Here is a 12,735-nt window from a genome sequence, read left to right on the forward strand (position 1 = left end):
GGAGCCAGAAATAAAAATCAAGTCTTTTTTTCTTCTTTTTCCTGCATCTTGAACAACTTGGAATATTATTTTACAAAAATACTAAAAACAATAAACTTTTATGTAACTGTGTAACTTACTAGAATTAGCAACCAAATCTCTCTCAAATCACATCCACCCCACCAGCTTACAGAAAAAGAGGGATACATTTAACAATGTAGTCCCAAACTTTATGAATCTCAGTAGGATTTGAACCCAGAATGCATAGAGCAAGGACAATTACGCAGTATTTGTCTGATGCTCAAATAACCATCATTTAACATCCACTTTTCCAGGCTTGCATGGGCCAGACAAAATTTGTGGAGGCAGATTTTCTACAGCCAGATGTCCTTCCTGTTGCCAAACAACATAATATTTCCTATGGCCAGATATGTTTTTCAAAGAAGACTGGAAACAAACATTATTGTATGATAGTGATGCTCACTTACATGTGAGCATCAAAACAAGCACACACACATATATATAACAGGCTTTGATCAGTTTCTGTCAGCCTCAATAAATTCTGCCTGACCCATGCAAGAAGAGAGTGGACATTAAAATAATGGTGATGATAATAAAGTAAAAATAATATGTAAAAGGAAAAATTATAGATAAGTATAAATTACATTCATCATCTTAAAGGGGGGAAAGAAGGTGTAATAAAAAAATTTTGAAAGTAAATTTTTAACTTATAAGCCAATCTCTAAGTATACTTGGACAACGGTAGCTTGATAACACTTATGAATTTACCAAATCAGATGAGTAATAATTGCACATGAAATATGAGAACATAAGACCAAATTCTCAAATATATATGAAAACCTACCAATATCATTCCTTAGTTTGTACATTTCTTCAGAACGTACATTGATGCCATGGATTTTCTCCTGAAAATATACAAATTTTATAAGTAACCTATAGAGAGGATCAATATCTCATAGATAAATCACCTATGTGATAAAACTGAGATCTATCTCGTGTAACTTTCTCAAGCAATCTAATACACATTGTCATCTCAACATCTACTTTTCCATGCTTGCACAGGTCAGGTGGATTTTTTTCTTGTTGCCAACCCTCACCTGTTTCCAAGTAAGGTAATATTTCCACATGATCAGACATGTTTTCACAGAAAATTGGAAATGAAGGACAGAGCAAGTAGACATTAATACATATACATGCACACACACATTTATGCATATATATAAGCATACACACAAGAATGTATTCTTTCAGTTTTCATCTACCAAATCCACTCACAGCCTGCCTGGAGCCATAGTAGAAGACACTCGTCCAAGGTATCATGCAGTGAGACAGAACCCAAAACCACATGCTTGGACAGTAAGCTTCTTACCACACAGCCACATCTGCACCGATAATTAAGATGAAAAATCTAAAAGATATAGAATTAAATGTGCTGCCCAAATACAGTGGAACCTTGTTTACAAATTTAGTTCATTCCTGAAGGTTGTTCACCATCCAAAATATTGGTAAACTAAAACTATTTTTCCCATAGGAAACTCAAGAGAAATCACAGCAAATTCAAGCAATGATGTACATTGAGAGAAAGCTAGACAGTAACTCACACTCTCCCACTGATATTCCCAGTGCATTGTCAACTGTTGCTGCTGGCTTGTGTGTTCGTTACTCAAGACACCATTTATCACCCAAGACATTTTATGTTTGATAAATTGTTCATAAACTGATTTGTTTGTGATGAGAGGTGTTCACAAACCAAGGTTCCACTGTAATACATAGTGAATCCCTACAGCTGGAATCCAACAAGGCAAATGCATATGGCCATTAACTTCCATTGTCAAAAGTTCAAAAATACATGGATATATTTGTATGGTTTACTATATTTACATGTTACAATGTGAGAAATTCAGTACAAAACATCAGGGTCAAAATTACAGGGTGATAAGTTATACTCGCATAAAGAAGGTAATAGGATAAAATATATTGCAGATATTTAAGTACAATAACTGAAGATTGTATTACACTTAAGATGACTTTGTGCTTGAGAAACTATGGTAGTTTAAGAAGGAAGGACAGAGTCAAAAACGTTTTTTGAAGATCATCCGAAACAGTAAAAAGAAAGAGAGAAAGAAAGCCCAACTCATGGGTCATTCTTAGACTAGAAACCTGGTCCTAATGCTTGCAGAGAGTGAACATAGTTATAGGCATCAAAGGGCATCGTACAGGAGTTAAATTAGACAATGGTTTAACCCTTTAGCATTTAAACCGGCCATATCTGGCCCAAATATTCTACCATGTTTTATGGTCAAACTGACCAGATCCAACCTATCACAACTACTCTACAATGTCATTCTAAAAATATACAATTACGCTATCAAAATCTCAAAGATAATGAATGATTAATTCAAAACAATGTGAATAAATAAGCATTAAATTTGACAGAGTAAGCCAAATGCTAAGGGGCTAAGTATATCACCAAAATCAGATATGATCCATCCAATGGGCTTCCCTACAGTTTCTATCAACCAATATTTACTCACATGGCTCGAGTAAATCCAAATAAATGGTAAAGGCACTTTCTTAAAATATCATACAATAGGATTGAACTGAAAAACCACTTAATTGCAAAACAAATTTCTTAGCCTGAAACTTCTAATCAGAAAATGTAAAATAATTAAAATAAATAAATAAATAAAACACTTACTTTAATTGGTTCTAGCTCTTCCATCATTTTCTTCACTAAATCCTTGGAAGCTGCATACCTACCTTCCAGTTCTGATTTGTCATTTTCGAACTAAAAGAAAAAAAAACAAACTTAAAAAGGTAATTAATTAATAAATTTAACTAAACAGAAGAATATTTTCAGACGATTCTTTAGCTTTTGGAAACCACCATCATCCCTATTGCATACAGAATTCCACTTGTGTACACCATATTACACTTAATGCACTGTTTTCTATACTCTGCAGCTTATTGTGGTTGTTGTGGGAAGATTGGGGACCCAGGTAGGACTAGTAAAGTTCATCATCATCATATAACATCGGCCTTCTGTGCTGGCATGAGTTGGATGGTATACAGGAGCTGGTAAGCTAGAAGCCTGCACCAAGCTCCACTGTCTATTTTGGGATTGCTTCTACACCAACCACTTTGCAGAGTGGACTGGGTGTTTTCTGCGTGGCACCAGCATTCATGAGGGAAAAGCTAAGATAATACATGAATTTTTTTTTTTAAGGATCTTTATCTTCAAGGCTAAGAAACAACTGTTAGTACCAATAGACAGCAGTATCAAAGGTTACTAAATGATTTAAAATAATCAAGAACCAATTACCTGAGTGAAGGTAAGACTGTATGATGCATGTGTACAAACTGTAATGCTGCATGGTAGCGAGACGTGGGGCCCTGAATACAGAGGGCATGTGAAGGCTGGGGAGAAATGAAGCTGGTATGCTCTATTGTGTCAGCACTGGTGTATTAAAAGAGTAGTTGGGCATAAAAGGAATTATATGCAGTGTGAAAGAGAGGAGACTGTTGGTTTGGTCATGTGATGTGGATGGATGAGAACAATTGCATAAATGAGTACCATTCACTTAAAGTGGAGGGAAGTTGTGAAAGAGGGAGACCCAGCAAGAGATGAAATGAAGTAATGAAGGCTAATCTCAAAATGCTGATCCTTACAATGGAGATGACAGAGAACCAAGATGTGTGGAACATTGTTGTATTCAAGAAGGTTTGCTTAGCACATCAGAATTGAGATCCTAAAAGCAAGGTGTCACATAAAAAGCATTGGTGTGGGTGCTGGTGCCATGTAAAAAGCACTGGTGATGGTGCCACATAAAAAGCACCCAGTGCACTCTGTAGAGTTGTTGGCATTAGGAATGGTATCCAGCTGTAGAAACCAAACCAAAACAGACTATGAAACCAGGAGTAGCCCCTGGCCTTGCTAGTTCCTTTCAAGCTGTCCAACCCATGTCGGCATAGAAAACAAGACATTAAATGTTGATAATGATGATACCCTTGTATTCAGAAATGTTAACACTTTCAGTTACTGACCTGTAGCCATAAGGTGAATCCACCTTTTGGATTTAGCTGATCATAAAATACTTATTTTAGTTTGGTGCTTATCAAACTATTTTTGCCAAATCATTTTTGACACAATATCAGTTTTTCATAAACATAAATACTGACACAAACAAAAGGTTACACACACCTATGAGATGTTATTCCAAATATAACAAAGAATACAACCCATGCCAGCATGGAAAAGCAGATGTACAAGCAATATAAATAGCAGCAGTGATGGTAATGATGACAATGATAAAACTTGTATAAGGAACAAGAATATTTGCAAATACAGAAGAAGCTAAAACTTGATTAAATCAAATATAAGTATAATCATCATCATAATTTAACATTCACTTTCCATGCTTGCATGGGTGGACAGTTTGACAGGATCCAGTGAGTTGTGAGGCCACTTTAGGCTCCAATGTCAGCTTCGGCATGGTTCTACAACAGGATGCCCTTCTTAATATCAATAAGGTGCTTTTTTTTGTGTCACCCGCACTAGTAAGGTTGCCGAGTAACTTGCAAGATAGAAGAATAGGGAGAGGAATGAATGTAATTTATTTCAGTCAGCCAAAACCAAACTGGCCGAAACTTTTCAACAAATACTGCTACATTTGTTTCTACATTCAAAATAGATACAGCTTTGTTTGTGGAAACTCGACATTTCAGCCATATTGTTTCAGCTAACTAAATGAAATAATTTACACTATACAACCAGTTTTGAATACATTTTTGCCACTAATTACCATTAATGGACATGCAAAAACACACAATATACACACAAAAAAAAAACACATTTAGATGTACAAACAAGAGTACTCATATATGCAGTGAAGTTTATTTAATTGTTCAAAGCTGATGATTTACAGTGTTTCTCACTATGTACAATCAATCTGCTAACAAAAAGATTATTCCTTTTATCACCTGAAGAATTTCACATAACAAGAAACTCCAACTCGTAAATGATCAACTTTGAATGAAGAAATGAAATATAAACCTTTAAGCAAAAGATACAACACCTACTAAAAGCATAATAATAATAATAAACAAAGAGGAAGTTTTAAACTTACTTTTGTGACTTTTTCTTTGTGTTCTTTCAGATACTTTAGTTCTGTTTTCTTTTCTTTTATGGAAGCATCCTGAGAGAATTAAACATGAGATTTATCACAATTTATTTTATAAGTCAGTAAAAGCAGGTGTTCAGAATGTGATCAGCAGCGAGATCATTGAAACAATACAGATCATTGTCTTTTAATCATTCTTGACTCAATACAACAGCAAATGTTTTCAGACTATTTTTACCTTTTAAAGCAGTCCAACAGGCACTAATGGTTGTTTTCTAATCATACTCATCATGGTTCTTTTTTTAAAACAGTGATTTATAGCCAGATGTCTTTCCTGTTAGCAACTCTCTTACAATGCATTGCATATAGTTCAGATTATTCTTTGCAATTATCAGCAATGGACTGTCAAAGGCTCATATATTTAGGATGATATTTACAATTAAAATAGTCAGGTAGTAGCTGTTCTTTAGTGTTGTAAGCAATGGTGTACAGAGTAGATTAACTAATCATTTATAATTAGTGCAGTCCATATATATATTAACCATTAGATATTGCTGCCAAATAATAGAGACTTGAAAGGATTAACTCGCTGCCAATAGGATTTAAGAGAAAATAATGTTTGGATGATTAATCACTGGTTCAGTGTGTTTCTTCGGAGAGAATGACTAGAAAGTGTCTATCTTAGTGCATTTCATTCAAAAAGCATCAGTTTTTCACTGATGTTAATGAAAGATATAACTATATACAAACACACACTATTTGTGTGTGTGTATATATATATATATATATATATATACACACATATATAAAAGGAGTGAATATTCAGATGTGAACATCCATAAAGATATTATTATTGTTAATATTATCTCCAGTGAACATAAGAGATTGATAATAATAACAGCAATAATACAGGTGGTTACAGGTATCAAATAACTATAAAATTAAAATTAGCACTAAGCATAAGGACACACTGGGCATCTAACCTGTTTAGAAAGCCCCAATAAACTACCAATAACACTGAAAATATGACAGAAAACAACATTAAGCAGCGAACAGTTAAAGAATTAAAACATACCATTGTAGATAATGCCACTCGGATATTCATGTACCATGATTTCAAGTTATGTCTGTCTGGCCTTAACTCTCATCAGTACGACTTACTGAGAGAAAAAATTCAAAACACGTCACGTTAAAATCTGCTGGCATTCTGATTTTCTGTCATATTTTCAGTGTTATTAGTGGTTTATTGGGGCTTTGACTCCTATTCTAAACAGGTTAGATGCCCAGTGTGTCTTTATGATTTGTGCTAATTTTAATTATATATATGGGCATATGGCGTGAAAAAGTGCCACACCCTAACAGTTGAGGGAACCCGTGGAAGAGGTAGGCCCAGGAAGACCTGGGCTGAGGTGGTGAGGCAAGACCTTCGTACATTGGGCCTCACGGAGGCGATGACTACTGACCGAGACCTTTGGAAATGTGCTGTGCGTGAGAAGACCCGGCAAGCCAAGTAAGATCGTTGCCAGTGCCCCTGGACTGGCTCTTGTGCGGGTGGCACATGAGATGCACCATTTTGAGCGTGGCCGTTGCCAGTACCGCCTGACTGGCTCCCGTAGGATTTTCGAGTGAGATCGTTGCCAGTGCCCCTGGACTGGCTTGTGCAGGTGGCACATAAAAGACACCATTTCGAGCGTGGCCGTTTTCGTGCGGGTGACACGTAAAAGCACCCACTACACTCTCTGAGTGGTTGGCGTTAGGAAGGGCATCCAGCTGTAGAAACTCTGCCAAATTAGATTGGAGCCTGGTGTTGCCATCCGGTTTCACCAGTCCTCAGTCAAATCGTCCAACCCATGCTAGCATGGAAAACGAACGTTATACGATGATGATGATGATGATGATATGGCCTAGTGGGTTGGGTGTTGCATTCATGATTGCGAAATTGTGGGTTCAATAATTCCAAACAAGGTGATTGCATTGTGTTCTTGAACAAAATGCAAAACATATCATCTCACATTGCTCTTAATACCTTTAGACAAATAGGCCTCAAAATCACTGTAAATACTAATCTGTCAAAAGTTGATTTTTTAGATGTTTCCTTAGATCTAAACTCCTGCTCTTATAAACCATATCATAAGCCAAACAAGAAACTCTCCCACGTATACAGTCCTGTCACCCTACTGTAGTGTTTAAAAACCTGATAGCTAACATTAGTAGTAGGATATCCAATCACTCTTCTTCTAAAGAAATATTTAATAAGGCAGCCTCCTACTATAACAATATCTTAGCTAACAGCAGTTTCAAAGATAACATATATTACAACCTTCCAAGTAAAAATATGAATCATAAAAATAGACCTGGAAAAATAATATGGTTCACTCCCCGTTTTCCTTTAATGTTAAAACTAATGTAGACAAGAAATTCCTGTCTTTTAGATAAGCATTTCCCAACAAACCACAAATACAGGAAGATTTTTAAGACACACAAATTATGCTGCCCCAATATGAAGAACATTATTGTTGTAAGCATCACCAAGAGCCCACTCCCAATTGTAACTGTCAAGAACTTGAAGCTTGCTCTATTGACCAGGCATATATGATAAACTCTGACATATATGAGGTAGAAGTCACAGCAACACTTCAACATAACCTAACTGAAAATAAAAATTACACTGGGTTATGCAATGGTGTTTTCAAAAGACATTATGTAAACCACCTATCTTTTCAGTACATCAATAAAAGTAAAGCCCACTAAGTTGGCTAGCCACATATCAAATTTCAATACAATATCTGGATAGTATTTAACCTGAAGACAATGCAAATGCTTTTGTGTGTGATGACACAATTACAAGCATTAATTTTGACCATCCTCTTCCTTTTTCTATTGAATGCCTCCTCTTCTTTTTATTTCTTCCCCTCTTCCCCTTAGTCCTTCTTTTCTAAATCATCACTTCCCTCCCTCTTCCTCTATCTCTCTTCCATTTACCTTATGCTTATTGCCGCTATTCAATTCCCTCCCCATACCTATACCATTTCTTTCAGAAATGACTGATGAAAATAGCATTAATTTTCTAGGTGATTCAAATTTTCTCAACCAATCAATGGGCCAAATCAATAACAATACCTATAAAGACTACTGAAAACAGCTGTAAGTCAAATTTACTGCTATAAAGGAAAATATGTAATGACAGTTATTAATGCCTTGTCCTGTATATTAATCTGGGTAAAAACCAGTATAACTGGAACACAACCATGGATTTACAATATAGAATGGTAATGAATTATAACTTCGGTCCCTGTCATAAGAATACACAGAGTTCTTTACTAATTTAAACAATATCGATAGCCTGGTGTAGTAACAGAGAACTTATAACGTATTTGTTCCAGTTGATAATCCCTCATTAATAACTTTATCTATAGTTTATATATATATATATATATATATATATATATATGGATGTAAATTTGATTTATAAATATTTAAAATAAATTTACCTCATTTTTATTTTTTATCTACTCATAAGATGCAGGACAAATTTTGATTAATTTGTATTGTGAATCATTATATGCATATATGTGAGTTTATTTCATTTAATTGATGTTATTTTATTTTCTAGTTTCCTTCAAAAATAAATTTCAATATTTTGTTGTTTTACCTTTACTATACACCTATATTATGTCCATTAATTTCAGCTGATAGATAATCCAGTAATTTGCCCAAATTTTTTATATAAAAAATTTTGTTGTATACTCAATCAATTATTATCCAATAACTCATTTTCTATGCTGATGCTTGAAGACAATTTAAATTTTATCATGATTGTTTAACATCTGTTTTCCATGCTGGCATGGGTTGGACAGTTTGACAGAAATCTGGAGAGCCAGCAGCTGCACCAGGCTCCAATCTGATCTGGCAATGTTTCTACAACTGGATGCCCTTCCTAATGCCAACTACCCCAAAAGTGTAGTGGGTGCTTTTTACATGCCACTGGCACAGGAGCCAGTCAGACGGGCCTGGCATCGATCACATTCGGATGGTGCTTTTTATGTGCCACCAACATAAGAGCCAGTCAGCGGGTACTGGCATTGGCCACAATCAGTTGGTACTTTTTATGTTCCACCGGCACAGGAACCAGTCAGGCAGACCTGGCATCGACCACATTCAGATGGTGCTTTTTACATGCCACCAGTATGGGAGCCAGTGTGGGGGTACTGGCATTGGCCACGTTCGGTTGGTGCTTTTTATGTGCCACTAGCACAGGAGCCAAAAATTACATTGTGTTGATAAATGTAAAAAATTAGAATTACAGTTCTATATTTAAGAGATGAGGAATTATGTACATTTGACAGATATTTGTCCTCATCTTGTTTGTTGTTAACACGTTTTGGCTGATATACCCTCCAGCCTTCATCTGGTGTTTTGGGGGAAATTTCGAACCTGGGTTCTCGTTCCTAAGGTATTTTTCGATGTTATTATTATTATTCAGGTCACTATTGGAATTGAACTCGGAATCTTGGGGTTAGTAGCTTGCGCTCTTAACCACTAGGCCATATGACCTGAATAATAATAATAATATCAGCCAAAATGTTGTGTTAACAACAAACAAGATGAGGACAAATATCTGTCAAATGTAAATAATGTAAAAATTAGAGTTGTTTATGAAACTTGTCTTAATTCTTGATTATTTTAGAATTTAACTGAAATATGTAAGAGGTGCATTTTGGTTAGAAATACAGTAACGAAAGAGTTAATGTCATACAAATCCTCCTCACTAATCCCGATGAGACTTTCAGAATATTGAAGGTAGTTTATTTTAATTAATAAAGCTGATAGTTAACAATAAAAATCATTCTTACTTGTACTTGTTTATATTTACGAATTGATTCTAAGGCTTTGACATAGCGAGTTGAAGCAAATATAGCATCAAATTTCTCCTTTAAAACTTTTCCTTCACTCAGAGGCCTATAAAAAGGTAAAAAGAAAGCACAAAAGATGTACTAAACTTGCATTTTGAAAATATAATTCTGTTTTACTGTTTTACATTCATTTTTCCATGTTAGTTATAATAGGATGCTGTGTGAAAATACAAAGAAATAATTGAGTATGATCTTTTAAAGCATATGTTTTATAACTGGATGGTCACTCTGCTGAGAAGTATGTGAGAAGAATGTGAAGTAGCATTGTAACTTATTTGGGATATATATCTTATAGCTCATGCTCTGAATAAGAAAGTTCTTGTTTGTGTTCAATTATCTAATATCTTAACTTCAATGCCAAATAAAATGTACCCAGATTATATCAATAAAGATAATGTATGCATGTCTTTAACTTCATAACCTTTTTTTTTTTTAACAAAGAATTGAGCTTCTTTGGAAGTTTATGTCAGTGCATAACCAGTAAGTTCTGATTCATGACAATAAGTTCAGGAAAAGAAATGTTCCAAACCACAACCAATTTACTACCACCAGCCTTTTTAACACAATCTCTTTTAATGTCCACACAATACCAAACACTTCTTACACTACATATAATCTGCTTTTGTACAGAGGAAGAAATTTTAGTGATAAAACTATAGATTTATATGGTAGGCATCTTAAATGGTCTCTTGTATCTACTGTTGCAAAAGCACATACTCAATGTATTCTACTCTTTGCATTTGATTTTGAGCCTCAAAAAAGACACATCTCTAATAATCATATTTACAAGAACAAGAAACATGTACGCACTTTTTCATTTTCTTCCATATACACTGAACAGGACAGGTCTCATGACTTAATGTTTGCTTACCTATGAGATTTTATGAGTCTTGACATACACTACACAGATATGAGTGAGCAAGACTCCACCATTAGAACACAAGAATGTTCTAAACCACAATCTTCTCTATTTTGGCTTATCTGCTTTCTCAATGAAATGATCTAGTTGCATGGAGGAATTCAGAAGCTACTCTTAAAAGCAAAAGAGAACCTTATCTATGGAAAACACTGTTGTCTCTCCATTTGATACGAAAAGGTTCTGATAAACTGAGAGCAGTATAATATCAGATCTTTTGTTGTTTACAAAATAAACCTTGGTAAAATAGAATGAGAGAAATACAGGTATTTCAAAACAAAATCTAAATGAACAAACAAAGATACAGAGAAGAAATTTAATTGATATTAAATCCTTAGAAAGCTGGGACTCCCAAGCAAGCAAAATGGCACATGATAGTAATAACTAAGATATGCAACTGTGTAAATTTACCAGCACGGAAAACAATAAATTTTAAAGTGGTAGTAGTTTAATGATGATAATGATGATGATAATGTGTTTAATTATACGTACCAGTTAGCCTCTTCTTGGTGACAGAAAATGACATTTTCTAATACTGCTTTTGAGACACCCAAAGAAGTGATCATCTAAAGAGATAGAAATTAAACAAAAATATGATAAGCTGAAATGTGAGGAAACTAGTGATATTCTGCATTAACAAGTCATACATAGTTCAAACAATGAAATATGCTTTATACCATGAAGAAGGTAAGTTCAACATTTCAAATGCATCCTTCTTCAGAAAGAGAAAAAAATAAAACGTCACTAGGCTATAAAACAGCAAACAAAAAAGATTAAAGAGGTGGAAAAGTGATGTCGAGGGGTAGTTGTGAAGAGAGGGATGGACGGACGGACAGATAGATAGATATGTAAAATATAAATATTAACAACAGAAGCAGTATTGATACCAAAAGCAATCTTTATATTCTACTAAACATGAATGTATGATTAGGGCACTAAATACTATGATATTTCTCTTGAGAGAGATCCTTTTAGCATGGTTCTAAAAGCACAGACATATATCATAGCAGATGAGAACCATCTGGTATGGGTGTTGAAACTGCCATATCGTGATTTCGGCATACTGCACTTCTTCAATGGTAGGTATCCAGCCCTGCATACCATCCAAATCTCACTGCCAATGACATATAGAATAATAGTGGCTTTTCAGTCACTGGGTTGCAAATAGCCATAAGATTATTGAAAAAAAAATATTAGCAATGAAAGCAATACTAATACGAAAAGGCAATCTTTATATCATACCAAATGTGGATATAGTAGCTGAAGGAATTAAGATGAGTAGAAGATAGAATTGGCTGGCTAAAAGAAATAGAAGTTATTGAAACAGCAATAGAAGAGGCAAAGAGAGTGTAGTGGCGCGAAATTATGGCCGCCATTAAGGAAGTACAATCTACACATGCGTAAGGGACTTGCCCCTCGAGTGCGCATGCATAGTAAAACCAGTACTTAAAGCGTTACTTTCGTTTTCTAACTCTCTTCAGCATGATACCTTCGACTTGACAGTTACTTGCTCCTCTGGCATGCATCAATGAAGCTCTTAACCTTCCCATGCCGAATACAAGTTAACCAGCAGCTGCTAGGCTGAATGACACAGGATTTGTAAAACCAAGCATCATCAAAAATAAAACTTATTTTATTATGTTGTTAATTGTTCTACTGTCTCTTAATATATAATTTTGTTGAAAAGTGATAGAGAGAGACTAATGTCTCTATTGCAACTATCAACCTTTTACAAGAGTATATAGCTCAACAATGTGCCAATGTTTGGAATGTATATAGCTCAACA

General features: G+C 34.9%; 1 protein-coding gene across 10 annotated transcripts in view; it reads right to left on the reverse strand.

Annotated features, from left to right (window-relative positions):
• Positions 1-12,735, reverse strand: part of LOC106876178 (DNA repair protein RAD50) — a 91,660-nt gene that overhangs the window by 64,319 nt on the left and 14,606 nt on the right. For all 10 annotated transcript variants that reach the window (XM_014924609.3, XM_014924614.3, XM_089354567.1 and 7 more), the window contains 5 exons: positions 11,442-11,515; positions 9,974-10,079; positions 5,127-5,195; positions 2,699-2,788; positions 845-905 (listed from right to left, as the gene is read on the reverse strand). In XM_014924609.3, coding sequence (XP_014780095.2) covers positions 845-905; positions 2,699-2,788; positions 5,127-5,195; positions 9,974-10,079; positions 11,442-11,515 — 400 coding nt within the window. The remainder of the gene's footprint in view (positions 1-844; positions 906-2,698; positions 2,789-5,126; positions 5,196-9,973; positions 10,080-11,441; positions 11,516-12,735) is intronic.

This window comes from Octopus bimaculoides, chromosome 1 (genome assembly GCF_046866305.1).
Source record: "Octopus bimaculoides isolate indiv1 chromosome 1, ASM4686630v1, whole genome shotgun sequence".
Taxonomy (NCBI): domain Eukaryota; kingdom Metazoa; phylum Mollusca; class Cephalopoda; order Octopoda; family Octopodidae; genus Octopus; species Octopus bimaculoides.